This window comes from Hyposmocoma kahamanoa, unplaced genomic scaffold, assembly GCF_003589595.1.
Source record: "Hyposmocoma kahamanoa isolate Upper Pololo Valley unplaced genomic scaffold, ASM358959v1 102, whole genome shotgun sequence".
Taxonomy (NCBI): Eukaryota; Metazoa; Arthropoda; class Insecta; order Lepidoptera; family Cosmopterigidae; genus Hyposmocoma; species Hyposmocoma kahamanoa.
In genome coordinates this window covers 16,847,107-16,875,031 of record NW_020653337.1, presented here as the reverse complement: position 1 = coordinate 16,875,031, position 27,925 = coordinate 16,847,107, and the positions used below count along the sequence as shown (strand labels likewise).

Genomic DNA, 27,925 nt, shown 5'->3' with positions numbered 1-27,925 from the left:
AAAAAACTCATTGTTTTATTTAGCAACTCACTTAATATTTAATTGAAATAAATAATATTTTTTTATCATTATGTAATAACAATGTTCATAATTTAACAAGTGAAAAAATTGCTCAAATACTAGACTAAAACAAAGTGGAATATTCATATGTTAATAATTTTTTTAAATTAATTTTCTTGTGCACAAAACACTTGGTGAATCTAGACTTCTAACATAAATCCTTTGCTTAAAATACTGATAATATTTCTTAGTCTACCTGTCACGGAACTGTCAATGTTTTATGCACTGAAATTGTGCTCTGGGTGAATATATTTTCCATTGAACATTTATATATATGTCAGTCATCTCATTACACATATTATGATATAAAACGATTGCCACCCAAAACACGCTTTCTAAAGGCTAAATACCGTTCACTGAGTGATCTGTGCGAGTCAAACAAATTAGCAGGAACCTAAAAATCATTTGTGTTCATTATCTATGAATAGTATAATCTTATGTAGTCTATACCCACTTTTCATATTGCAGATAAAGTCCAAGATGACCTGCCCAGGAGAACTTTAATGAGAACAGTGCAGTTAAACGGAGTTTTTGTGATATAAAAAAGTCCTCTTCCGGAACGATTAAAGTTAGTTAAGATGATGCAAAATCGAATCAAATAAAGCATAGTCGAAATGGTAGCTTAAAATAATCCAACAGCTTTTTTGAGATCCTTCTGTTTCCAGGCAGGTAGGGAGCGGAACTCATTGTACGGCATGCCGAACGTCGATACAAAATCGTCGTGAGTCAGGAAGAGCTGAAATAGAAAATGTTACTTGCTTTGACAATTGAAGATCATCGTGAGGAATTCAATTGAGGATTGTCGTCAAACAGAAAGCAACTTTTCCATAATATTATCTGTCTCTAATCGAAAATGAGTCAGCGTGACTGTAGTCAGTCTCCTGTGGCCTCTCCATAGATACAAGACAGATACTATCCATAGTCTTCTTCATGAAAGACATATGAAAAGTTTGGTGCAAAAATATGATTGTTTGTACAATGTAAAAGCTAGAAAACAATTCTAAAGGCAGCTTTCCATGGCCCGTGACAGTATAGGCCACGCCGCGCAGCGCCGATTTGTACGTGCGAGCGCTCACTAAAAACTCATACTCGTACATGTGAACCCACGCCGGCACGAACGGCACTCTTCCCACGGCGCGTCGGTGCTAGCTTGCTCGGCATGTGAAATCACGGGCCGTGGAAAGCCAGCATATGAATGCGTGGGCAGAGGTCGTAAAAAGTAGGTGGAAGTTAATCTTTGCAATATGGTTCTTGTTCTCCAAAAAGATTTCGACAAATCATGAACCCAAATATTTTTGTTCCTTAATCGCACCCCTCATGGAAGAATGGCATAATTGAAGTTACGTCAAAAATGTTTATTGCGTCGACTAATATTGTCGATAGAGTTGCAAGAATTTGTGGGGATGTGGGTTATACTTTTCTGTGTCCAAAGGAGCAATGAACATTTTTGACGTAACTTGACTTACGCTATTCTTCCATGAAGGGTACCCTTTCTGTTCTTCCTTTTGTTTTTCTACTTCACAAACAAGCGAAATAGAAACATATCCATATCCATCATCCTTGTCATGTAAAATATATAGACTGAACAACTGAACACCTTCTAAAGTCTCAAGACAGTCGCGATAATTCTCGCTGATTCCGGCTCCTTCAAGCATAGCGAGGCGAAATACGCTGCCGTAACGGCGCAATGTAAATTGAGTCTAAAAGAAGCAGGTTTACCTCTTTAGCAAGTGGATCGACATCCGGCGGTAAATGTTCTTTAGGCCCTCGTAGCACAGAAATGGGGTACTTCTCGTATTGGTCGAAGTGGTTAGCGCTGTTACCACTCTGCAGCGCACTGTTGCCAGTTTGCACGATCGCCTTGCCTTCGAGAGCGCTAATGATCGCACTAAATGTTTTATGACCCTAGAGAACGAAATAGTCTATCATAGTCATATTCAATAAAATCCGTTGTTTAATAATGAATACAATTTAGTGTTTGTATTACAAACTGACTGAATAAACGTACGCCCACCGCATTTTAAAAGCAGATTGTTCACTTTCTTTTGTTATTGAATAGGTAGTGCCGTAATTAAAATTTAATGAGAATGAACACGAAGATTTGCAACACACTCATTCATGTTCTATATTCCTTACCTTCCACATAGATTGTTTCCAATGCGGGAAGAAACCGGTGAAGTTTGGCGGTTCACGTCCTTGGCTCAAAATAAGGATAGGTGTTTCAGGGTCTCGGGCGGCGGGATCTAAACACAACGTCAATCAGATAACACATAAATCGAGCTGCGAAGATTTATCTATTACGATTAATGTTTAATAATATAATTTATCTAGATATACATAAATAGAGTTTATTTACACAAGCAAACAAAACAAAAGGCTCGTTATAAGTTACTTTTCCATTCTGTCCACAAAAATCTGATATTTCCTGCCAAAAAACTTATTAGAATCGGTAACAAAGAGAGAAAGAGACACTTACGGTACTTCTATCGATGGAGGCGCGATCAACAAATAAAAAAACGATGCATTTTGGTCTGTTTACTAGTAGTTCAGCTATTTACCTTGTGCAAGATATGCGTCTGCAATGGATCTCGCGTCGTCCTTAGCTCGTGGACAGCAATGCGTTCCAAGCCATACAAAGACGGCGCAATGGGCGTCCAGTATCGCCGCCATTTCTGGCGCCAATTCATATTGACTGAAGGATATTATTTCTTCAACTGAAAAAAAAGTAAATCCATTACAAAAAAAAGTAAAACAAGAAGCGAACACTTTGGCATACGTCATCAACCAAGGGACTGCCCTGCAAGACAGTACTGGAATATGGTAGAGATTCCGTGTCGCGTTTGCAAGAGGCAAGTTCAGCACGGAACTTCTGAATTCATAACACAAGTTATCGTAGGGATTTCACATACATAATGTTACTAAATGTAATTGCATATCCAGTGTTAGTAAACAACTTACAAGAATACTGCCCGGGCACGCCCAAAGAGACGTAGAAAAGACGTGGGGGCAGGGGACGTTCAACTTCTTTCACAGGAGACGCGACCAGCAAGTGACGACGATCGCCCAGAGCGGCCCAAAAGTGGGCGTTTTCTTTTCCTGAAATAAGGACGTAATTATATTTAATGAAGTCCTAAATAAGTAACGAAAGCGAACCAACGACGCGCAATGAAGTACTGTTAGTTAATTAGAACAGACTTATTTCTTGTTTTGTTTCTTTATGATACCAAATGACGGAACGAACAAATCATGGGCCTGTTGGTAAGCGACAGGCCTGTCCGTAACAGTCGCAGTGCCACTCAGAGCTTTAAATCGCAAAGATCTGAGGGGTACTGCCACTGCGCCCGTCACGCTGAGACATAAGTTGACAAGTACCATGTGCCTGTAATTTCACCGGCACCTTTCAAGACCGGAACACAGTAATGCTGACATTACTGCATGGCGGCAGAAAAAGGTAAGCTGGCAGTACTTCCCTGGACGAACTCTTTCACAAGGAGCTCTACTGCTACTGCTTTAATCAAAGGCTATTTCGACGTAGCAGCACGAGAAAACTGTGATAAACACCTTTTTTTCACATTATGTTTAAAACAGCCTTTAGGTACAACTAAAATAATAATGTGACTACCCCGCGCTCCGAGCGAAGTGACGCCATTAACGCACCGAACAGGCGGGAGTTGTCTTGGATCTATTTCCGGTCATTTGGCTACTAGCCAGCGTTACCTTGCATGACAAGAGTGTGTTCCGCAGCGGCCATATTCTTGGCGACTTCCCTTTCATCGCCAGTGGCAGTGGCAGCGCACCAGACCCATGCCCTAGCTCCCTCGCGTAGTACGTAGCACGAGCCGGGGCCTTCGCTCCCTGCGCCTGCGCCTCGCACCTCCAGCCCACGGGCCTCGCGAGCGTACTGCCCGGAGACGCGGATTAGAGCGCGTGCTGGAGCTGCCACGCGCCTTCCTGTCGCTGTGGATGGAACCTGATTGTAACTTAAACAAGAACGTAGTTCGAATACGCTGTGTCAAAGATTTATCGAAATAATCTCGGTACAGAGTACTAAAAAAACCGGCCTCAAAAGTACGTGGAATTACATATAATTACCAAGTATTATTGAAATCGGTTACCGGAAAGTGCACAAACCCGGATTCATCCCCTAGTTCGCCACTATACGGAACTTGACACAGGAGATTATAAAAATCGGTTCTCACTACTCAAAGTATATTACTTTGAAGAAAAACGCCTTGAATTAAAGAATAGCAAAATCAACCTTAAAAATAATTGCTCATTGTACTAAAATTTAGGCGCTATTTATAAAAATGAATCTTCATGCGAACAGCCACCCTTAGAGATAGATGAGTCTCTTCAAAATTAAATGGGACCACTAGCGAGGCACCCTCTTTCCAACAAAAAAAGAATCATGAAAATTGGTTCTCAAATACTGGAGTTATCGCGTAACATACATACAAAAAAAACATACAGTCGAATTGAGAACATCCCCCTTTTTTTGAAGGTAGTTAAAAATGATGATACAGAGTTCTTATTTTTTATTTAGGTCAGCCGTGAGCATGGGACTGCGACATGGGATTTAGAGAGGTTACACACGGCGACTTTGCAGTGATGCAAACGCGATGCAGTCGCTAATCGTCTACCTTTTCACACATGCGCGATTTTAAGCAGCGATGCAAACGTGATGCAAGCGCGCGAATAATCGATACAAACGCGAGATTGCATCGCTATACTTGGGATTTACAGGCGTTTGCATCGATGCAGTCGCACGTTTGTATCGCTGCTAAAAGTCGTTTTTTTTCCTATAATAATGATACATTCAATTAGTTCAAACATATGAAAAATTTCTCTGTTCACGTGACATGAACAGACATCTATATACGTAATATATTGTACTTTATAGCTAGGGCTGGGCTGCTAGGGTAGGAGCCTAGGGTTGATTGTGATATGTTACAGCTTTCCCTTACCAATTGATGTATAGCCAGCTAGCTTTATTTACAGCACAGGAGGATACTGAACATTAACACTCACACCCAACAAATAGTACAGAGACACTGAGGCAGAGATAAAGTTTGGTTTTACATTCTCTTCGTCCCTACAGAAACTTACGATCGTAGTCTGTAGCGCTACCGATGTACGTGATCATACGGCCCTTGAATATTTGTAAGAAATGTGCCGGCTCCTTACTTTGGTGAACCCACGCCTAGAAAGGAAAACACGATATGAAGTTCTAGTATATGTATAATGTTAGGCAATATAATGATATCTATTATCTACCTATTTAAACATCGAAAACATTTAAATACCTGGACGGGAAGACGCCCCAGTTTAATGTAGAGGTCTTTGGCTTCTTTTGCACCCAAATTCCTCAGATCATTTGGCGAAGAGCCACCCTGTAATGAATTGAATACTAAACATTTTAAGGCCGAACTAAACCCGAGAAATAAAATAACTGTAAATGGGTTTTTGGTTAACTAGTCAACTTTACCATCCAGTAATAAAGTATGGACTGGTCGCCAGTGGGCGCGTGGTAGGTGTACAGCGCGATGTAGCAGTCGCGGTCGTAGAAGACTGCGGCTTGGGGTCTCTCGACCTCCGCCAACGAACCACCCTCCTCGCTGCGTCGGCGCACGCGCCATACCCGCAGCGCGCCCGAACCGTCATCAGGGAGTTGCGCCTGTATATTAATTATAATTGTAGTAATTTTCAAATTTGCTCAAACATGTTTATTATTTAAAAAAATAGAAGCCGATCATCATCTTATTCGTTATGTTTGTAGACGCCTGGCTAGCTACGAGCGCGCGTTGCGTTGATGCGGGAGATTTCTTTGAAAATAGATAGATACTAAATGATTTTCAACTAGGGTAAATGTGCTTATGTTTAGGCTGCTAACAGATTGACTGCATGTTTGCAGTTAATGCGTGAAGTTGAAACCGACTGCATGCAGTTAATATAAAAAAATAAAGGTAACTGCGTGTAGTCAGCCTAACTATATCCAGAATGATCCACCTAATTATAATATAATAATAATCTTTTCCCAAAATTAAAATTAAAATTAAATTAAATTAAATTAAATAGGACTTTATTCATCAAACACACCCACACATATACATAGAACATCACACGATATTATGTACTAATAAATGATGAGCTATGAGTGATGAAAAGGACGAAGCCTCAGCATAGCGCTGTTTTTCAGTCTCCGTCTGTGTTCTCTGTCGAATATTGTCGGAACATAATTTGAAACAAAAGGACTATAGCAAAACAAACAGCATTAATGTAACTTAAATCTGACTATTTATTTACTGGTTACAAGTGATAATAATACACATATCAAGCAAAAATAAACAAATCTAATCAGGACTGTTATCAGACCATACGGATCACTATTCCACAGCCGACCAGGAACATGACGACTTCTGTTGCAAAATAAGCCATTCCTTGCACTTTCGTTTGAATGTATAAAAAGACCTAGCCGTCTTCGCTGGTGGTGGAAGGTCATTCCAACATTTAGAGGCGGCAAAGCGGAAGCTGCCTCTGAATGACGACAGATGTGGGCGAACCCGCATTTGTAACATTGGGTATCTAATTTGTCGAGTGTTGCTCTTCCCCCTATCATTCCAGTTTAATTTATCAGCCAAATACTGAGGCGTACTACTCAATTGTAAGTAAAGATAGCTACTACTACTATCCCTAACATGTGCTCACCTACCTGGTTCCAAGTACCTGGTTTCAAGTAAATTAATTTTCCCAAGAAAAAAAAAAAAATTTGTCCCAGGTACATCTCACCAGACATGATTCCAAGTAAAATAAGTTCATTAGTGCACCTATTCACGTGTGTAGTTAGTTGAAAGAAAAACGTGCACCGCGGCAGCACTTCGCACAGAGCCGAAACTGCAGGATAATTGAAAATATTATAAAGCATTCCTACCTCAGCTGCAAGCCAGGCATTGGATGCCAAGCTAACAGCATCGAGTCTTGTCGTGGCGGACCTGGCAGCTCGGAGTCTGACGTCACGCCTTGCATCGCACCAGCGCCAGTTTCTAAAGAGAGCCGCGAACTCCAGAGGTTCTCGACCCGCTGCGGTCACTGAAACCGGACCCACGTGGCGCCGAGCTCGCGCTAGGCCTCTGGCTGCAGCCAGCGCACCGCGAGCTGCAGGTCCAGCGGCTGAAGGCCCTACCCACGCCCATACACCACGACTGCCGCCGTCTACTATGTATACGCCCTGTTAAAATTGTTGACGTTAAGATAGTTTTTATAAATACATTATTGAAAATTGTTAGTCGATTTACTTTCCATCGACACGGAATCTTGTTTATTAACAGACTTCTCAATTAGGCATTCGAGTCGAACTTAGCAAAATATAAATATATGATTACGGGTCGTGACTTCAAGGGAATACAAAGGAAGTTAAACTCACGTCATCAGTTAAGTCCTCTCTATAAAGCGGTGCGCGTTTTATTTCTTCCAATCTAGCGGCTGGTCTTTGTATTGGTACAGCGAGTGATGTCACTCTTGGAGGTTGTGTGGCTTTGTAGAGTCGAGCAGGTCTTGACGGGTCTGTAGGCGGTGCCGCTGGTCTAACGGAACGTGCTCGTAGCTCTAGTAAAGCGTCGAGAAGTGCCCGGTCGCCGAGAGGCAAAGTTTGCTCGTATCCATCGTGAGCGATCGCGATGCGGCGCGTTGTCATGCCTTTGTCTGCTCCTCGGGCCATGCGATATGCAATCTGGAAACGTTTAAAAAAGGTTTTAGAGAATGACAATGCCTTCCCCAGGAGTCAAAACCAGTTCAATCGAAAGTTACAAAATTCTTTATCTACATCTTTGTATATTTCAATTTTTATCTTCTCTGATATTAGCATTTCGCAGTTAACACTCATCTACACTATTTCTGACCTTAGCTCCAAAGATCTTCTCAATCAAGTTGGCGGTTCGTCCCAACCATAGCACCAGAAGAGCAGAAGTGTCCAACACGAAGACCCCGTCGGCAGCCAGCTGCGACCAAGTTACCGGTTCCAATTGGGTCAACACTGGTCTACGGCCTTTCACTCGGTATAGCCTGGCACCACCGTTCATGTTGGAGCCGCTTCGTAGAATCCTGAGGAAAATTCCTTCCTTATAGATTCTTCGATTCAATCCTTATAGATTAGCGTAGCATCATAGTATAATAGACAAGTAGGGTAATTTCATACAAACATAGCAGCGCCCGCTGCGCGCCTTGTACTGATGCATACATTCGCATAATCTCGCGGTGCAGTCACGTTACACAGCGAGAGTCGTCACACGCGCCATTCATTATTAAATTGAACCGATTGCTCCGTGTTGTGTTTATGGTGATTTGAAATAAAGTGCCTGAAAGTGGGGATTGTTCTGCATTTCATTTCTATTTAATAAACTCCCATATTCGGTAGCTCGAATCTGCGATGCTGGTATGATGTATCAATACGGAAATACTGTATTTAACAAAGGTTATTTCAATATTACATGCCTTTCAATATTGCACAAGAATACTTTGATGAACACGTTACATAACTTTTTAAATTATGTTTACAATAACCTGTAGTATTATTTGATATTTAATAATTGTTTGTATTTTACAAGTCTTTGGCATGTCAAATAAATACGATTTTATTTTATTTTATTTTATTTTAGTACAACTAAATTAATAATGTGACTACGACAATGCGCCGAGCAGGTGGGAGTTGCTTTACTTATCTATTATTATACTATGGTAGTGTTGACCATTCATGGTTTGTTAGCTCAGAAAATGATTGTCATGATAATGCTGTCCCATTTGGCGAATAGCAAGTGATTAATCCACTTGATAAAATAACATTTGACGAACCTGATGCCATCTCGGAAGTATGAGAGCAATCGCGGCGATTCCTTTGTAGCAGTTTCCCGATGTATGACGACCGGCACGCCGAGGTACGCTGCCAACTGCGTCCCGCGTCGCAGAGCGATGGCTGTAAGAGCCCCGCTACGTTCGCCTGCCCAAGAATGGATGTGACGTTCTGCGCATTCTCCATTGCCATTTTCCTTTATTTCTCGGCGCTGTAAAGGAAAAATAAAAAGTTAGGGCTCATCATCAACCCATTTTATTTGTCCCACTGCTAGGTACGGATTTCCTTTCAGGCGATGGTTTAGGTCATAGTCCGCCACCTTGGCCCAAGGTGGGTTGCGAATTTGAAACGTTATCCAAGGGTTGTGAATCTTCTTCGACATGTACGGACAACGACACATCAGACTACACATTTTTGTTCGAAAATCGCCTCCAGTGCAATGGAACAAGATACGTCAATGTGTAGCTTAATGTGCTGGTGTGTGTACATTTCATTACGATTTTTTTTTTCATCGAAACTCTTATGGAAAAATTTCAAATTAAATTTCCCCACACGTAGAAGTACTCAAACCCCTAAATAAGTTATTTTACAACTCCATTCCCCACAAAATCCCCAATCAAGTTCGTAATTCCCCAGACATTTTATTAAGTAGCCTAAAATCGCCTTTTCCTATTCCAAAACATAGCCTAAATATCGCCGAGTCGCTGATCACTTTTTTAGTCGCCGCACGACCTCTCGAAGTAGCCCTCACGGTGAAAAATCACCTAATCTGGCACCACTGTCACTCACTTCCATGAGAACTTATTTGCTTAGATCAACTAAAACTAACACAATTTTGCGATTGCGCGAAAGTGTTGCCCGCTTGCAAACAACTAGTGATTGCGGTCGATAAACATTCTGTCGACTATCGACTGAATGTTGGTCACACTTATGCAATAAATAGCCGAATTTTAATTTGAATCATCAACGGCCCATTATTCGTCCAACTGCTTGGCACAGGTTATTTTAATTGTCATTTTTTTCAATGTTCAATGTGAAAGTCATACAAACATACCCTCTATTTAGAAAGAACTATGTCTATTAAAAATATAAAGAGGAGACATATTTTAAAGTTTTTCATTTGAATTCAATACATATAATGAAATCCACCTGTTTTTATTCAAAAGTGTATGAATAAAGATTGATTTCGATTCTAGAACGCCGACTATCAAAATAAGAATAAAGAAGGCAAGAACGCAATTGGTAATCATTAGAACGGCGTAACTTTTTAGTAGCAGTAGAGCTCCTTGTCAAAGAGCTCGTCCAGGGAAGTACTGCCACCTTACCTATTTCTGCCGCCAAACAGTAATGTCACCATTACTGTGTTCCGGTTTTGAAGCGTAAGGGTGCAATTACAGACACATGGGACTTGTCAACTTATGTCTGAGGGTGACGGGCGTAGTGCCAGTGCCAGATCTTTGCGATTTAAAGCTCTGAGTGATACTGCAACTGTTATGGACAGGCGTGTAGCTTACCATCAGGCGCACGACTTGTTTAATTTCGATTGGTATTATAAAAATTATATAAAAACCGGCAACCCTGCAAATGTCATTTTACTCCGTTTTCAAAAAAGACAGACTTTAATATTTAATTTTACGTTTAAAAGTGGTAGCTGCCTATGAACGGGTTACGTTAGTACTATACTTATTGTATCAATACATACACGATCTTTTTATAGATCAACATCCGTGGAGGTATATTGTAATCTTATACTGTAGAATTTTTACTTACGATAACGTCGGGTCCAGCTGGTTGGCCAGGCACTGAAGAAGAGTAAATCAGATAAGCCTCGCCATCGTAGAATGTGCCGAAGTGCGTACGCGGGAGCAGCTCAGTGTTTGTTTCCTGAAACGGAATAAATAAAGATATGTACTAATTATGTGTATTGTGAATATCCCTTATTATTATTGTCAACTTATCTTTTAACTAAACTGACGGATAACTCACGTATTTAAGACGACTTTTTTGCTCCTGCGTATGCAGGAACAATCGTGTTTATTAATCGTATATATTAAAAAATTATATATTAATCGTATTTAGTCATACGACTTTATAAGAATGAAGCAAACTAGGGTAGTTGCTTGCTTCCGCTGTCTGCGCCCGCACTCGTTCTGAGTGATATCGGGCGCTCAGGGCTTGCTTTAATTTTGTTTGTAAAAAAATTAATTCTGAAATAAAGCCAGTGTCCCTTCCGCTCAACCCTAATAGATTCTTAAGGACGGACTGGTCCGAAACATGTGGACCAAAAATTCGAATATACAAGAATTATCCGTTAGTTTAGTTAGTATGTCTGAGTCTCACGGTAGTTTTATATTTAAAACGTATCTTTTCATATGGCCCTATCGAAATTATGGATGTTTCATTCTCTTTGCATAAACTCGTTACTGTAAATCACTTTTTATGATTTAACTATTGGACATTTGGACAGTGTTATAGGTAGAAAAAGGGGTATCAGAGATACTAAACTAAAATATAATTAGGATTTTTGTAATCCTCTCGACGTTCATAAATCTAGTTCGCAGAACTGGGCCGCTATTAATCTCAAATACCTATAACGCGCGGGCGCATCGACCGTTATCAAACAAACATAAAATCACATTGCTTGCGTTGCGCTAGCGCCTGCTCACTCACCGACATTGTTCGCTCATGTTCCTGATACTAACCTACGTGTGAAGGCAAATTACAGTCAATTGAAAATTTTTAGGCAGGTAGCTACATACATTTATTTATTATTTTTCATTATTGATTATAGTCCATCTGTTTAGGTACTTAAATAAATGTAAACAATCTTGAGATGTCTATTTAATGAAATATACATTTATAAAATGATTTTCCCGTACCTTCAAATACAAAATACAAATACTTAGCTTTATATGAAATTGCATGCCTATTTTTATACCTATTGATTTGTAAAGCATGAGTTTCAATAAAAAGATGTATCAAGATTGTTTACATTTAGTTAAGTACCTAAACAAATGGACTATAGTTATTGAACAGTATTAGTGTCGGTGTTGTCAGTTCTTCAACATTTGCTCAACGTGGCATCTAATACCATAATGGTTTTAGCCAGACTAATTGCCTGGTTTTAAAATAGAGAATTTTCTGGCTGTACTTTGAGCATCGGAATTCACTCTGGGGCACTTCCCAGAACGTAATTAATTTTGAGAAATTAATTTCCCAAATTGATTCTACTATAATTCTACCGATAATTAAACCCGAGATCACCTTGTGCAGCACCTATAGTGCAAACTGTTGGGCTACCGAGGTTGTCAAAATTTTATTATTAGATAGAGTTTTTATTTAACTCGTCATTTTAGTATGTCTATATGAAGAATTCGTAAAGCTATACTATCACTTAGTTTGATCAATAATAAGAATAATAATTCAAACCCTTGGTAATAAGGCCACAAATCGTCATACGTCAAGTACATGAAATAAAATTATGTATATATAGCAATTTTATAACTCTTATTTAAGCATAAAAAGAGTTATAGATTAATTTCTTTCGCAGAATCTTTAAACTTTTCTCCTAAAAATTTGTGTCAATTGTAGTTGTGGTCTATTGCGGTGTAAATTAACGTGTTCTTGCGTCTGTTGTGTTTATTTTCTAATTATATTTTCTTTAGAAACCCAATTTAACGCCATTTAGTGGTGCTCAGGTTTGATTGATTTACAGAAACTGACAGATGGTGCATCTTGGCGACCGCGACATACCTACGCACTGATGCATAATACCGCTACAATTAGACGCACGCGCTATAGGTGACGCTCACGACACATATTATTTTTTGTATACGACCGCTTTCAACAATTTATCTCAATCTCTTTGTTATAATTTAAACATGTTCTTCATGAACTATGCGCCAGAATCCTATCCAGCAGTAGTTCAAAGGGAAATAATAAAGGTTTCAAACCACAAATAAAATTGCAAAGAACTAAAATGAGTCACTGAAAAACAAACATAGACTGTACCGACAAAATTAATCATAATTAGCAAACAATCGAGAAATTGTTCAAATCACAAAACACGAAAAAACACTGTCTGTACCTACTTCCGAATAATTTAAATAGGGACGAACTTACCGATGGTGTCCTCTCATAATAGTATTTCCGTACGGTGGAATAGTTTAACAAGCACCGAAGTATAAGAAATGTAGGTCCCGTTTTAATTTGTAATTATCGATCTACGTTAAATTGGCTAACAATAGTTTTCGGTAAAATATAAATGAAATTGGTACAGTAGTACTGTTTCGTTACTTTTATTTGCACTTTTATTTTATTCGGCAACTTAGTAAATTCATAATTTGAATAAGCCCAATTTTAATTTACTTTTCGAAGCTTTTATTACTACTCATAATGAAATGTACGTAATGCGCACCGTATGAATATGAGCGCACAAGTGTTTGACTATGTTAAAATGCTTTGACTTCAGGAAGAAGGAAGGTGTCAACTAAAACTATAAGATGTGCTATAAGCATTGACTTACAATTATATGGACGTCGGGTCCGCGCTAAAAAGTGTCCGCACTTGTAAGGCGCTAAAATCGTATACAGAGCGCGACACTCCGCTTTAGTCTTCATTTGTTCTACGGACAGCGCGATACTGCGATGACATAACAATTTAAATTTCGAATAGGTTGACTTGGGACATTTTTTTCGTGGTTTTTGTATTAGACCCGTCGTCCATTTATTTGTAAGTCAATGGCTATAAGTATGTTTTTACTCGTTAGCTACCAACATGCCAATGGCTATAACAACTATATCTATGTATTGAAGTCTTTGATAGCAGCTATTTGACAGTCATGGCAAGCGTAAAAAGAATTGTATATCATGGTAACAAAACAACGTCATATGCAATACACGACTTAATACATTGACATGACTTAATAGTACAAATATTAGTGAAACTTAATTCGAAATGCAAAAATGCAAATTTCTTTCAAATTTCTTTCATGTTCGTACGCCTAGCCTATCAAGAACTGTTTTTTCATTTATTATTCTCGACACAATTGTGTAATCACAAGGTAATCACCGAGTCACCTTACTTCTAATTTTCAAAGAAAGTGCATTGTTACGAAAGTTTTATTTAATATGTACATGTTAAGTGCATTTTTATGTATTCACGTGTGTGTTATGTTATCTTAAATATATTATCTGATTGGAGTCAGACCGTGGCGAGCGCATGTGGTACCTTGTAATTGTATATGAGTATCACCGTGTATATTTATACTATGGTATACTACTTCTATTCATTTGCTTGTTTCAAAATATATATGTGTGCATAGGTGCATTTTTTATATTGCTGTGGAGTGGTAATGTTGGGAACATATGCAAGTTTTTTTATTTTAATTGCTCTGGCGACATTTGGGAGGTTTTTTTGATGAACAAACGAATCGAGATTTTGTAACCCGGTAATTTCTTGGACATAAAGATAGATATAGATAAATATTATTTTAAATTGCCTCAGTGGCCGAACGATTACCATCCTGGGATTGCCACGCAGAGGTCCCGGGTTCGCTTCCCGGGCCGATAGAAATATTTGTATGGCCTGCATTGATTTTTCTCGTGAGTTTGGGTGTAATTTGTGGTTGTCTATGTGTGTGTCCATTGTACCCGCGACACAGGGTTTCCCTAGTGCGGGGCTATGAGTGTGTGCGCGTTATTTATTTTACTATATGCGTGTTCGTCTTCTGAACAGTGAGATTGATCGCGAAGAATGGAAAATACCGTCTACCTCAAGTTGATATAATTTTGAATAAGATTACTATCACCCCATATAACATTTGTGATTATTTGGCCATTATGCTCCTCGTGAGATGCGAAATTTAAAATCGTTCGGTCCCGGTCCGCCGCCTGCGCCGGCAGTCTAGCGGTATTGGCACTTACGCTCGCTTTAAACACGATTGTAAGATAAGAAAATAAATTTCGGAATATCTGGTAATTTATATAGCTTAATAGGGCTTAATAGATTCAGACGTTACTTAGCGGAAACCGATAAATGTTAATAAAAGTGGAAGTAAAAAACATTTAACAACAAAAGATAGACCCTTGAGGATTCCTCGTAGAGAGGCCCACTTGTCGGGTATATTGTTGTTGGTGGTAGTTGTGGCTGTATTTGTGGTTGGATTATTTATTTTATTTTATTATACTAACTGCATGAAAAATGTTCCACTCAAGCGCAGCTGTTTTGCACGATTTAACCTTGCCTGGGTTCGCGGAGTAGCAAATTAATTTACTTCCATTTTAATTTGTAAAGCTACTAGTAGTTTAATTGGTTGTTAGTTAAGTAAAGTCAATACGCTAAACAGGTCAAATTATTAGGTTTCTAGCCGATCTTACATGAAAGAGACTCAATAGAAAACTTGGTACATTCGATGCCCTAAGATATTTTTAACCGTCGTATTCATATTTATTTATTCTGTGTAGACTAGTATGAGGAAAGATGTTAAGCAAAACTTAACCTTTAACCTGTGAGTCGTAAAATTCATTTTGGTACGACTTCCCTATTGTATCATTAGTGAATGACGTTTGAATAAACTTTTTAACCCAATTTGACCTTTAATTACACGAATACAAACTTCCACCAAGAAGCTGGAATACCTTTACATTATTCTGTCGTATGTGTAAGAAGGCTCTCAGAACCAAAAGGTCGGCTAGAAGGTCCGGTATCGTAGGGCATTGACTGTATGTAATAGTGATGAAAGAGACTCAGAGTCGTATTCTAGAACTCTACTCAATGCTCAAGTCAGGATTGCACTGGAGACACAAGCACTGGAAATACGACCCTAATGGCAGGGACTTGAGTATGATTTCGAGTGCTTTAAACCATACTCAAATCCTGACTTGAGCATTGAATAGAGTTCTAGAATACGACCCTCAGTCTTTTAAGGCGTTTTGCAACGACTTGACTCCATTTTACAGGACTGGACTCTAAAATTAAGATTGAGAGTCCGAGTTTTTATTAATAAGACTCAGTCGACTACTAAAAGACTCAAAAGACTTAAACCACTTGAAGGACTTGAACGACTTGAAAGACTTAAACGACTCGAGTTGTTTGCAAAGAACTTATACCTATTTTATGTCTTATTAAACCCGAAGTTTATAAATAAAAATGACGTAAGTAGTATGTAGTAAAGTTATTTACTTATAATGAAAATCGTAAAAGAAATACCTTGTGGGTAGAAATGAAATCACGACATGCGGCTCATGACTCGCGACTGTCGAGGTTATGAGGCGCCCGTCGTTTTAGTCGTTTTAATCCTATACGTCTTTTAAGCTTCCTAGGGTTAAAAGACGTCAACTCGAATTAGTCTTCAGTTTTAGTCTTATGACTCAAAACTTGAGGGTTAAAAGACTAGACTAGTCGTGGGGCATTAAAAATTAGACGAGGTTGTTTAAAAGACCTTAAAAGAGTCTCTGAGTCTCTTTCATCACTAGTACGTAAATATCCGCGGCAGCGGCAGGTCTAAATGGTAATTATCAATTTGTTTACATTTCTACGTGCCTTAATGTAAGGATCTGCTTTTTATACAAAAAAAAAGCTTATATTATACCATTAGACAACTATACAAAACTACATGCTTCTCATTAACATTAAAAATATACAAAATGACGGTGCAATGTAAGAATAATCTCAGTACAGAGTACTAAAAAACCGACCTCAAAAGTTCGTGGAATTATACCTATTTGGTCAAGTTTTATTGAAATCCGTTACTGGAAAGTGCGCGAAACCGGATTGATCCCCTAGTTTGCCTCCCTTAGAGGTGGAATATTTTCTTTAAATTTAAATGAGAATCAATCTCTGCTGATAAATCAAATCATATCAATACAGCGGTACCCTCTTTCCAACAAAAAAAAAGAATAATCAAAATCGGTTCACAAATGTAATGCCGGAGTAATCGCGTAACATACACACAAAAAATACTATCGAATTGAGAACCTCCTCCTTTTTGAAGTCGGTTAAAAATGTATATACATTTATATTACAATATTTACAGGTAATAAGATTTATAAATCACAACTTAGAAAAACAGCCAACAGTTATTTGTGACGTCACTTCAATGTTGCCATACATGCTACATACTAAGAAAAGGTCTCTCCATTACGGACGTTATACATTCATATTTCTGGTGTTAGTTGAGATATTAAAAAAACGAACTTTTATGTTCACCATGCTCATGTAAGACGCGTCATGCTATTAAAATATGAGCTGAATACCCCAATTGAATAAACTACGTCTGTTTTTCCCTATAAGTCGTTAGCTTATTTGCAGAATTAAAATATTGTATGCAATGTAAAGTGCGCTTTACACCCGGTGTGAGTCACGGCTCGGGTGCTCTCCTGTGCAGATCTAATCGCGACTAATAGAAACTCCTTTGTGGCAAGTTTTGTTAACAGTTATTATCGCATTGCAATAAAACTTATAATTCAAAAATACTTCATCATCATCGTCAACCCATATGTCCCACTGCTGGGCATGGTTCTCCTCTAATGAAAGGTGAACCTTCTCCAACATGCAGGTTTCAACACGATGTTTTCTTTCACCGTAAGGCTCAACTCACACTGGCGTAGAGACGAAGCGTCGCGTCTTATACTGTTTACCACCACAACGCCTGGCGACGCGCGACGACGCTTACATTAGTGCGCCCGGGTCACAGTGTGGTCGGCATCTGACGCCTCCCTCTGCCCAAGTAGCAGCTCGACTGCAACCACGCGTCGACACGCGTCTATTCCATATTTGCATAACAATTTGTACCTTAATAATAGGAAAATAGAGATGCTATACGAAAAACACGACACGTCGCGACGCTTCGAATCTGTGCCAGTGTGAGTTGAACCAAAGACGGAGGTATTGCTACTGGGCTTTTAGTGTCGTTCCACGTCCGCGTCCGGGGAAAAAAAAGTCGAGATTCTATGCTGTATGAAAAGTACTATTTGAAAAGCAGGTTTTCATACTTATAGGTTAGGCGTTTAGGCAATTAAAATCAGTCAAGCTCTTTATTAACTCAAATGATAAAATAAAAAATATGGCATGTTTCATCACGATGTGATGTTTTCCTTCACCGAAAAGCTCATGGTAATTTTCAAATTTAATTTCCCACATAAATTTCGGTAGACTCAGAGGTACGAGCCCGGATTCGAACCTCCTCGCCTCGGCCTCGGCTCGCGAGAGTATGTCCATGTAACCAGAATAGAATGACTATTGGTTTGGTAGATTGTTAATGCTATTTAATTAAGTGACTTATGTCTCACAAATCTCGATATGGCTGAGACTGAAAAAATGAGTATCCGAGTCTTGACAATACCAAAAAATTGTCGAAGACGAAATTTCCAAAACCGAAATTGTCGAGACGAAAAAAAATCCTAATTCATTTAACTGTCTCCGTGTCTGGACGGTTACCAAGCTGGACTGCCGCCCAGAGGGCCCGGGTTTGATATCCGGGCCTGGAGAAATATGTGTATGGCCTACATTTATTTCTCTCGTGAGTTTTGTGGTTGTCTATGTGTGTGTGTTCATGGCAACCGCGTTTCAGGGTTTCCCTAGTGCGGGGCTATGAATGTGTGCATTATTATTACTGTTAAACATTTACAAACATGATTAATTTAGAAATTGTAGTCGTTGATACATAAATACAGGAACCGGGATTGTTAGTGCTCATTTAGGGTCTTTTACAGCTCACCTGTAAATTGTTTCTTAACAATTATTAGCTTTCAAATGTGTACGTTAAAAGTGTGCGTTTTGTACAGAGAAACTGTCTTTCTTCTAGGTAAGAATTTTTGTTTATTATTGCTTGGTACCTGCAATACATACAATACTAGACAACATCACATACGTTGCTTTGATCCTAAAGTAAGTAACTAAAGCACTTCAGTTATGTAAATCGGAAAGAACAATGGAACCACAAACACCCAGACCCGAGACAATATAGAAAAGTTCGCTTTCTACATTGATCCGGCCGGGGATCTAAGTTGGGACCTCAGAGATGGCAACACCATGAAAACCGGTGTGCAAGCCACTCGACCACAGAGGTTGTAAAAATTTATAATTTGATTTTACCGCTAATCCAAAAGATTGTTAGATTTAAGCAAATGCATTTTGTTTACTTTTTAAATTCTTATCTATGTAGTTAACTACGTTTTCATTTCGATTTTTGTTAATTGCTTCTTTTGCGAAATGTCGTTTTTCTACCGAAGTGCAGCAGTCTTTTTGTTTTATATTGCTTTTCTCTTTTTTCACAATTCTGCTAGCGCAATATTTTACAATTGGATGTTTTTCCTAAAGACCTAAAATAAAATAAACGGTAAAAAGTATTGTATTTTTTATTTAGTTTTATTCTAGTTTCGGTCGAGGAACGGCCAAGTTGGGAAATTTGTAGGATAGTCTTAAAATCCAAAGAAGCGACGCTTATTATGAAAATTATGGTTACCTACTTAAATTATGTAGATAATTGGTGAAATTACAAGCTCATGAGACTTGTCAACTTACGTCTCAGGGTGACGGGCGCAGTGGCAGTGCCCCTCAGATCTTTGCGATTTAAAGCTCTGAGTGGCACTGCAACTGTTACGGACAGGCGTGTCGCTTACCACCAGGTCCATGACTTGTTCGTACCGTCACTATCATAAAATAATCATATATAATCTTCATGCAAGTGTTTAACTGTAAGCAGTTGTCAATTATAATCGATTAGTAAAGAATGCTTTTGATCTTAATTAAATGGTACGGTATTTACGCTGCTATAAGTCTTTTCATGTATAGCATTAATAGTGGTTTATGGCGTTTAGAAAAACTTTCCAGATAATAGTTACATGATTTCAATCGTCGATTGGTAGAAAACGGGGGTAATTTGTGGGGTATTCGTTAGAAAGCTTGCCAATAAATAATGGCAAATGATGGATAACAGTTTGCAGCAGGCGGCTGCTTAGCATGCATCTCGATGCAGTTCTTAATATAACGGGGCATCCAGGCGCGACTTTCTCTTTGTTGCAGAGGAATAATTGTTCTGCGCTTAATTTTGTTGTAGCTAATATTGCGCGTCTTGTGGTAACGTTTATCCTAATAATATTTTAAATTTATACGGTTTTTCGGAATTTATGTGCGAAATTAAATTTGAAATTTACCATGACCTTTTAAGTGTAGGAAAACATCGCGAGGAAACCTGCACATATACATAGCAATTTAATGATATGTGTGAACCCAACCTTCATTGGGCCCGTGTGGGAATAGTCCAAGCCCTCTCATTGTGAGAGGAGGCCTGTGCCCAGGAGTGGGACTACATATACGCTAACTGTTATATTATTATTATTGTATCTATTTTAGACCAAGGTGCCTAAGGTCTAAAAGATAAAGTTTTTGATTAATTATTATTATTAATTTATATAGGTATTACAGTTTCGGAATTCTAAAGACCTCCTTTCAAAAGAAGGTCATAATTACCTATTCATACATCTTTCTCACTAAGACAGATACAGTAAAATGAAACAACGTTTAATTAATAAACTTTTAAGCAATTTTGGCTATATCTGTGATATGATGTATGTTTCAATAATGCTCTGTATTAATAGAATGTATTCGTTTTTGAGAGTTCTACAACTGCTATGTTTACTCGACTCTGACACAATGTACATTAAAACATCTAATAAAATATATAATAATAAACTCATGTCCACATGCACTAAAAGTAAGTCCGTTTTAAACCAATGCTTTCAATACAAAAGACTCTTACTTTAGTTTAGCGCAAGTGGACATTACACATGACACGGCTTTTCTTATCGTTTTGAAGAGTCTATACAACCTCAAATGGCTTTAATGTAAAACAATAAATTCTGCGATAAAGCCAGTGTCCCTGCAGCTCGACCCAAACAAAATAAACCGTATTAGTACGGGAAAAATTTTAATTCGGGCTGAGTAGTATCGACTCTTAAGTCAATATTGGTTGTCAACTTTCCATTTCACAATAATGTAATTTACTCATATTATTCAAGTGATAAATTACGACCGTGCTCGTGATACCTGCGCGTGAGACGATTATGTAAGACGAATTGAAAAGGCGCGAAGTAGACCATTGTTGAATAAGTCATTTGACGATTTATTACAATAACAACCGCCGTACAGCCGCCGTAAATCTATATAGAACAAGCGTGCTACAAGAAATGTTTTTTTTTTTATATATATTTACTTTCTATTTTACCTAAGATATAAAATCTAGTTTGTAAATGTCTAATCCAATAGCAAAAAGCCCGAACACCTAATCATGTAGTTCACGATTCTGTGAACTGGCAACCGATGAAGAAAAAATCATGTATAATAGCATCTGGTTTATTAAATAAAAATACGTAGTGTACATGTACATATATGTGTAATAAAAATATCTAAAAACTTGACGTAAACAATTTTTTTCTTCATACTGTTAAGTTGTCAAAATTGAGATAGTACCGATTGTCAGTTCACAGTCGATATAATAATAATAAAACAAACTCACAGGGAAAACCAGTGTCGCGGTTGCCATGGACCACACATAGACAACCACAAATTACACCCAAAATCACGAGAAAAATAAATGTAGGCCATACACATATTTCTCCCGGCCTAGGAATCGAAACCAGGACCTCTGCGTGGCAGTCCAGCATGGTAACCGTTCGGCCACAGAGGCAGTTAATATACTACATATACACAATTGTACTGCGGTTTTATAGGAATTAATTCTACTTGAATTATCACATCACTGTAACAAGGCAGTACTTTTTTATGATAAGTGATGGAACGAACAAGTCGTGCAGCTGGTATTAAGTGACACGCCTGTCTATAAATAACAGTTGCAGTGCCGCTCAGAGCTTTAAATCGCAAAGGACTGAAAGAGTACTGCCACTGCACGTCATTCTGAGAAATAAGTTGAAAAGTCCCATATGCTTGTAATTTCACCAACAGCACCTTTAGTGATGCTCACATTACTGCTGGGCTTCTTCTTCTTCTACTAAATTACGTATTTTGGAATGCCAATGCGAAGTTGTTGATGTCTTTGTATGGTGATGACCTAATAGACCGTTTCGTCTAAATTCGACTTTCACTGCATTTTTTTTAAATTAAAGGATTAGGTTTAGATTTCTCTGTGTTCGGTTGCACGTAACAATTTTTAAGTAATTGCAAAGTTTCTTTGTCACAATCGAGTTTGTGGAACCGCAATCATTTCGACACAATATCGAAACTTGGGTTAGGCGACCTTTCACACGCTTCCCAAACGAGAAAACAATAAAGAACGGGCGATGTTTTCTACCGAAATGTCTATATTCCCACGGCCTATTATTATGACCAAATGTGCTGCTTCTCAGATTACGCAAATTTGGATCTTAAGATAACGATTGTTTAATCAGTGATTAATTTTGTATGGGTAACATTTTAAAACTTTGTTCTATAGATTATACTGATGGACAGAGTTATTTGTAAAATACTAACAACCTCACAGAGACTTATTACTAACATGATAAACAACAACTTTTGTCCCCTGACATGTTAAAAAACAAGTTTTTGTTGTACCATCTGACACTTTTTAGATCTGTATTTGGTAGTACCCGACGATCCCCACTAACACTTCTCCGTTTCGCATCGGACTTTTATTTACTCTATAGTCCATTTGTTTAGGTACTTAACTAAATGTAAACAATTTTGAGATGTCTATTTAATGAAATATAAATGTATAAAATTTTTTTTACTAACCTGCGAGTGACTGTATTTTGTTAATTTATTTTTATTTATTTATTTATGATAAGGTTACAAAGATCCATGAATACGTACCTTATGGACTAAACATATAATATAACACTATTTATTTTTAAACACGTATGGATTAATTAAACATTAGGAACGAAAAAATAGCAATGTGAAGTCGTTGATGTCTTCTGTACGTGCACCGAGCCATTACCAGCCGCATTTTAGTGTAGAGTGCTAACTTACAAGCTGTAAGTTGCTTGAGTACTTAGAACACTTTATCAAGTGAATGTTTGCGTTCCTTAATTCAAATGTAACGTTCACAGTAGAGAGAGATCACGAACTGCGCTTTCGACACGTTCTGTTCTAGGTATCTCCAAAGGCTATATTACATGTATGTACACATACTTCCTATATAGAAGGTAAAACTTCACTGCGATAAAAGCGACCAACATTTTGGACATATATGTGTTTGTACCATTGTGAACAAATAAATTTATAATACAGAAAATAGCTTTTACTTGAAATAAATTAGAGTTATATATAAGTAGAATTAGTACATGTAAAGCACTTATAAAAAAATTGTAGTACTACCACCTTACCTATTTCTGCCGCCAAACAGTAATGTCAGCATTACTGTGTTCGTTCCGGTTTTGAAGGGTAAAGGTGCTGGTGAAATTACAGGCACATGGGACTTGTCAACGTATGTCTCAGGGCGACGGGCGCAGTGGCAGTGCCCCTAAGATATTAGTGATTTAAAGCTCTGACTGCAACTGTTATGGACAGGCGTGTAGTTTACCATCAGGCGCACGACTTGTTCGTCGCGACATTTGATATTATAAAAAAATAAATAAACAAATTCCCAAAATCGAAAAGTAGAAGTTGTGAGTATTCGTACGACGAGTTAGAACTCAGTTTGTTCACTGCATTTATTTTTGTAAACCTACATATAATATGACTCGGGTCGGAAGTAACAACAGCATCCTAAAAATGGTTGCAAGCAGACTTGATTGTCCAATTTAAAGTACTGGGTTGGGCAAATAAAAATCTGGTTTTACATATATTAAATAAATAATATGTTGTGTCGTTACGTTGTATATACTAACCTATTCTAAGTGAAAATGTTAGTAATAATAAGTTATATGGGTCTATGCCTGAAATATATAATTCTATTCTATTCTATATAAATGTAGTTACGTGGGTATTGACGACCTTTATAATATATATCTATGTGTTTATCACAGTACTTTATCATCATGTACTATGCAGTGAAAGTAAGATGTAATATTCCGAAGCAAAAACTATGAAAGTACTACACCTGAGAGAATAATTCGCGTGATAGGTCAAAGTGGAATATGGGAATTAGGTACCTCTATTATTAATGTAAGTGTAGGTTCTGTTTAGGTGTGGTTTAAGTGGAACTTAGAAAAAAAGATAGATACAGTAATGGATGACGGAAGACATTACCATTATACTAAATAAGAACACTGTGACTGTCGTCTTCTTTATGTGTGAACAAACAAATTACACGGAGGCTAATGAGCTTAGTGAAAAGGTATTATTTGTTTATACAGAAAGCAAAAAAAAAATTCTCAAACTCGTGATAGAAAATTATTTCAAAAATTGAAATTTGATACTAAGTTTTGGTTGGAATATACAAACTTTATTTTTCGAATTTAAAATTATTTCTGTAGTTGTTTGTATCATGAGTAATGCGATAGTAGTCTATGAAAGGTGCAGCATATTGGTTACAAAATGCTAGAGTCTATTTTATTTGATCTTGTAGGTATACTGTTAGATTTTTGAGGCAGGTAAGTATGCAGACTTACACGAATAGTACAAAACGTTTAAAGTTCTGAAAGCATCGACGCGCAAAACAAACACAGTGTTTAGAGCTCGCCGTTGTATCTAATTGGTTGGCAATTACCGTGACTCTCCACACGAGGAAGGTGGTATGGTCGCGCGGCACCGTCCGGAACGCCGCCTCAGCTGCGCGTGCGCTTCCGCTCTCATCCTCCTGGAAATTATGCATTATTATAACAATAGGAATAATTAAATGCCAAATGTAAAAGAAACGTAGTAATAAAGACTTCTTAGCCAAAATAAGTACTTCTAGACACACTTGGCATCTGAGATCAATGTTACAGAAATGTTACGTGGCCTATAGTTTTATGATACCATGTCTCCGCTCAACGGATTTAGGAAAATGCAAAGAAAAACTTGAAGTAAGCAACCCAGACAACAGACATCCGTTCTTCAAAGAATATGAACTGTACAAACAAAATACGATCTATAAACCGTCTCGGGGTATCTTTACAAATTATGTAAGTATAGGTAATGAAGCCTTTTTAACAAAGAAACACATTTGTTATAAAATCAACTTTAAATTCGTGTCAATAAAACACAAATTCACGATTTGATGCTACTGTGTTCCAAAATAGTCAGTATTACTGTGGAGGCTCAACCTACCATGTGACATCTCAATTTAGCTGACATCATCTTATTTCAGAAGATAGATACACTGTCAACAATTAATAAAATACTCTTCATAAATCAAGATAAAACCAACCAAAGATAATCCCGTTTGTTAACAAAGTTAACGGTCAACTAATATCAAGCACGTTACACAAGTTACCTTGAGGATTTCTTGTAATAAACCACGAGCATCAGACCATGAATGTTCAATGCAGATTATTAACAATGAATTGAATTACAGAATAGTCTCGACTTTAAATGGGCGAACCCTTCTATCTGATAGGCATTCTAAAAGATATCTACGGGGTTGGGTCATTGTATTGATGTGGGTGTGACCAGGGGCGCAGCGATTTGCGAAGTCGTTTTATTCAGCTGTACAAAATGGGAACAGTGCGGTTAACGATAACGTATTCTAGGCTAGCATAATAAAAAAGGAGTGGCTTGCGAAATTAGATGGATTTTTACTAAACATGCGACGCAAATCTATCTGTAACTTGGCCTACGTAGCCAAAAACGTCTCAATGCAACGTCTCAGGCGATATAACCGATAAACACATACTAGCGTCTTTCTATATTTATGTTACAAAGGACAGAAGACTAAGCATGACCAATAATTATACACCTGACATTTCTTTTCTAACACAGTAGTGCTTTTCATAACCAAACAAAGACGTCTCGACTAATTAAGAAGCGAACGGACGCATTGAACTCGCGTGAAATGAATCGTGCAGAGGATTACAAAACTTTTACTTACAAGCTTTCACCTACTGATTAGCGTTTAATCTTTTGTGAGCTGTAATTAAAACAAGAATGCGTAACGTGCGAGTTTAACAAGCATTGCGTCTAGATAAGTAACAGTTTACCCATGTAAACACAACATTGAACTGTACAAACTACAATGGTTAATTTCAAATTTCACACAATAACAACGTAGGAATAATAAACAAGATGCCACTGTTTATAAACAAAGTGCACGATAATTACTTGGTCTGCTCCTATCTCCAGGATGTGCATTTTCGTGTCGGTGGTCAGGGCTGTACTGGTCCCATCACCGCGCGAGCTCGTCGTTCGCTCCCCGCTCTTTCTGCCTATTAAAGAATCCACTACCGCTCGAGACGACCGCAACGTCCGTGCTATCTCCACAGACTAACCAACGGCCAGTGAGAGACGTGAAAAAAGAAAATTGTTTCACGCTACTTGCGCTTACATATTTTAATAAACGAATAAATTAATTCCCGCGAAAGTCTGGGCGGCTCGCTCGATTGATAGGTGGGTGCAATCGCGTTTTCATCTCGGCTTCGGCAGGCTACAACGAGTCAATTATAAACGATAAATTGAAAAGATCGGGTTAGTTTTTATTAATATCATAAATTTTCCGTCACTTATTTCACGACAGGTAACAGTATAGTTATATCTACACGTTTGTGTTTAAGGTTTACAATCATTGCGGTCTTCAGTATTTAGGTAAATTCTTTTTATTAAATTTTGTTATACAATTCATAAATGTAAATTACTATTATGCTAAATTATTGTTAAGAAGAGACGCACCACATACACAACAAATCTGGTTGGGCAGAGATTACTTATTAATATTTAGGTTTATGAGCCTGAAGTATCTACAATTACTAACCGACTTTAAAAAAAGAGAGGTTCTCAGATCGACTGTATGTTTTTTTGTATGTATGTTTACGCGATAACTCCAGCATTTGCGAACCGATTTTGAAGATTCTCTTTTGTTGAAAAGAGGGTACCTCAGACGTGGTCCCTTTTAAATTTGAAGAAAATATTCCACTTCTAAGGCTGGCAAACCAGGGGATCAATGACTTTTGAGGTCGGTTTTTAGTACTCTGTACTGAGATTATGTTTCTAATGTTTTTATAAGTACCTAGGTACTATTATAGAGATGTACGTCGCGCCGCCACACCTCCTCAAGTATCACCATCTTTGTTAATTATTTAACTATATTTTAAAATGAATTACGGAACATATACGCACATCCTATTATCTACTAGATTTAAATTGAGAGCTTTTAGTTTGGAGTTCTTCGGTTTTTGCGATCGCACATAGTAAATGAAACTATTTTTTTTAGATCCAATTCGTGTATATTTATATTTTCAAACAAACCAACCTTTAACAAGTCCCAAGATCCTAGTCAGCTCCTTGACTTTGACTCCATGACCTTGGAACCTATAAAGGGTCCGAAAGGTTGGCTTCTTTGAAAAAACAGCGATATAGACCAAAAAAATATTTTCATAGTACCTGTGCAGGTACTGCTAAAGTACAAGTGAATGTGTAAAAAACGTTGAAAATGAAAGAGTGATTGAAATAATTGCTTTGTATTTTTATAAACACCTGCAAAATATTAGCGCAGATTTTCGCTGAATACACCGTCTCTGGCGATTTTACTACCGGCTCACACAGTGTTGGGTCATGGAAAAAATTCCATTTTGAAAAATTCACATTTTTGCAAACATTTTTCCTAAATTTTTCCACATTTGACAGTCAAAAGACTTGTAATACTGAACGAAACGATGGAGCCATTATTAAGATTTTTTTACCTATGATTTTTTTTCACTATTGTCCAATAATTTTAAATATTATCGTTCTAACTTACTTTTAGCTATACAATTTTACTTCATAATTTACGCTAAATAAAACCTCAAAGATATATCTAAACCTAGAACTAGTTATTTTAATTCAGAAAATTTTCCGGATAATTTTCCATTACCTTTTTTAAATTTTTTGGAAAATTATTCAACAGTAGGCGCACATGCCTAATTGTATACTAAATAAATAATAATAAAGAAT

At 37.7% G+C, this 27,925-nt stretch overlaps 1 protein-coding gene across 1 annotated transcript; it reads right to left on the bottom strand.

The window, feature by feature from the left end:
- Nucleotides 1-131: 131 nt before the first annotated feature.
- On the bottom strand, nucleotides 132-26,237 carry LOC113232759 (villin-like protein quail). The gene is made up of 16 exons (XM_026467538.1): nucleotides 26,102-26,237; nucleotides 24,570-24,659; nucleotides 10,673-10,786; nucleotides 8,905-9,113; nucleotides 7,956-8,157; nucleotides 7,481-7,786; nucleotides 6,989-7,285; nucleotides 5,546-5,734; nucleotides 5,364-5,450; nucleotides 5,167-5,260; nucleotides 3,778-4,017; nucleotides 3,019-3,156; nucleotides 2,619-2,774; nucleotides 2,197-2,303; nucleotides 1,780-1,965; nucleotides 132-796 (listed from the first exon to the last, which is right to left on the bottom strand). The coding sequence occupies exons 1-16, from the start codon at nucleotides 26,129-26,131 to the stop codon at nucleotides 683-685; spliced, it is 2,559 nt and encodes an 852-aa protein (XP_026323323.1). The 5' UTR covers nucleotides 26,132-26,237; the 3' UTR covers nucleotides 132-682.
- Nucleotides 26,238-27,925: the final 1,688 nt, after the last annotated feature.

Bases quoted from the DNA above. Each gene is read 5' to 3' on its own strand.
- LOC113232759 (XM_026467538.1), bottom strand. From the start codon at position 26,131: ATGCACATCCTGGAGATAGGAGCAGACCAA. The intron at 10,787-24,569 runs GTAATTGCCAAC...ATTCCGTTTCAG, and splicing joins TCCTCGTGTGGAGAGTCACG to GAAACAAACACTGAGCTGCT. The intron at 5,735-6,988 runs GTAGGAATGCTT...ATTAATATACAG, and splicing joins ATGCCTGGCTTGCAGCTGAG to GCGCAACTCCCTGATGACGG.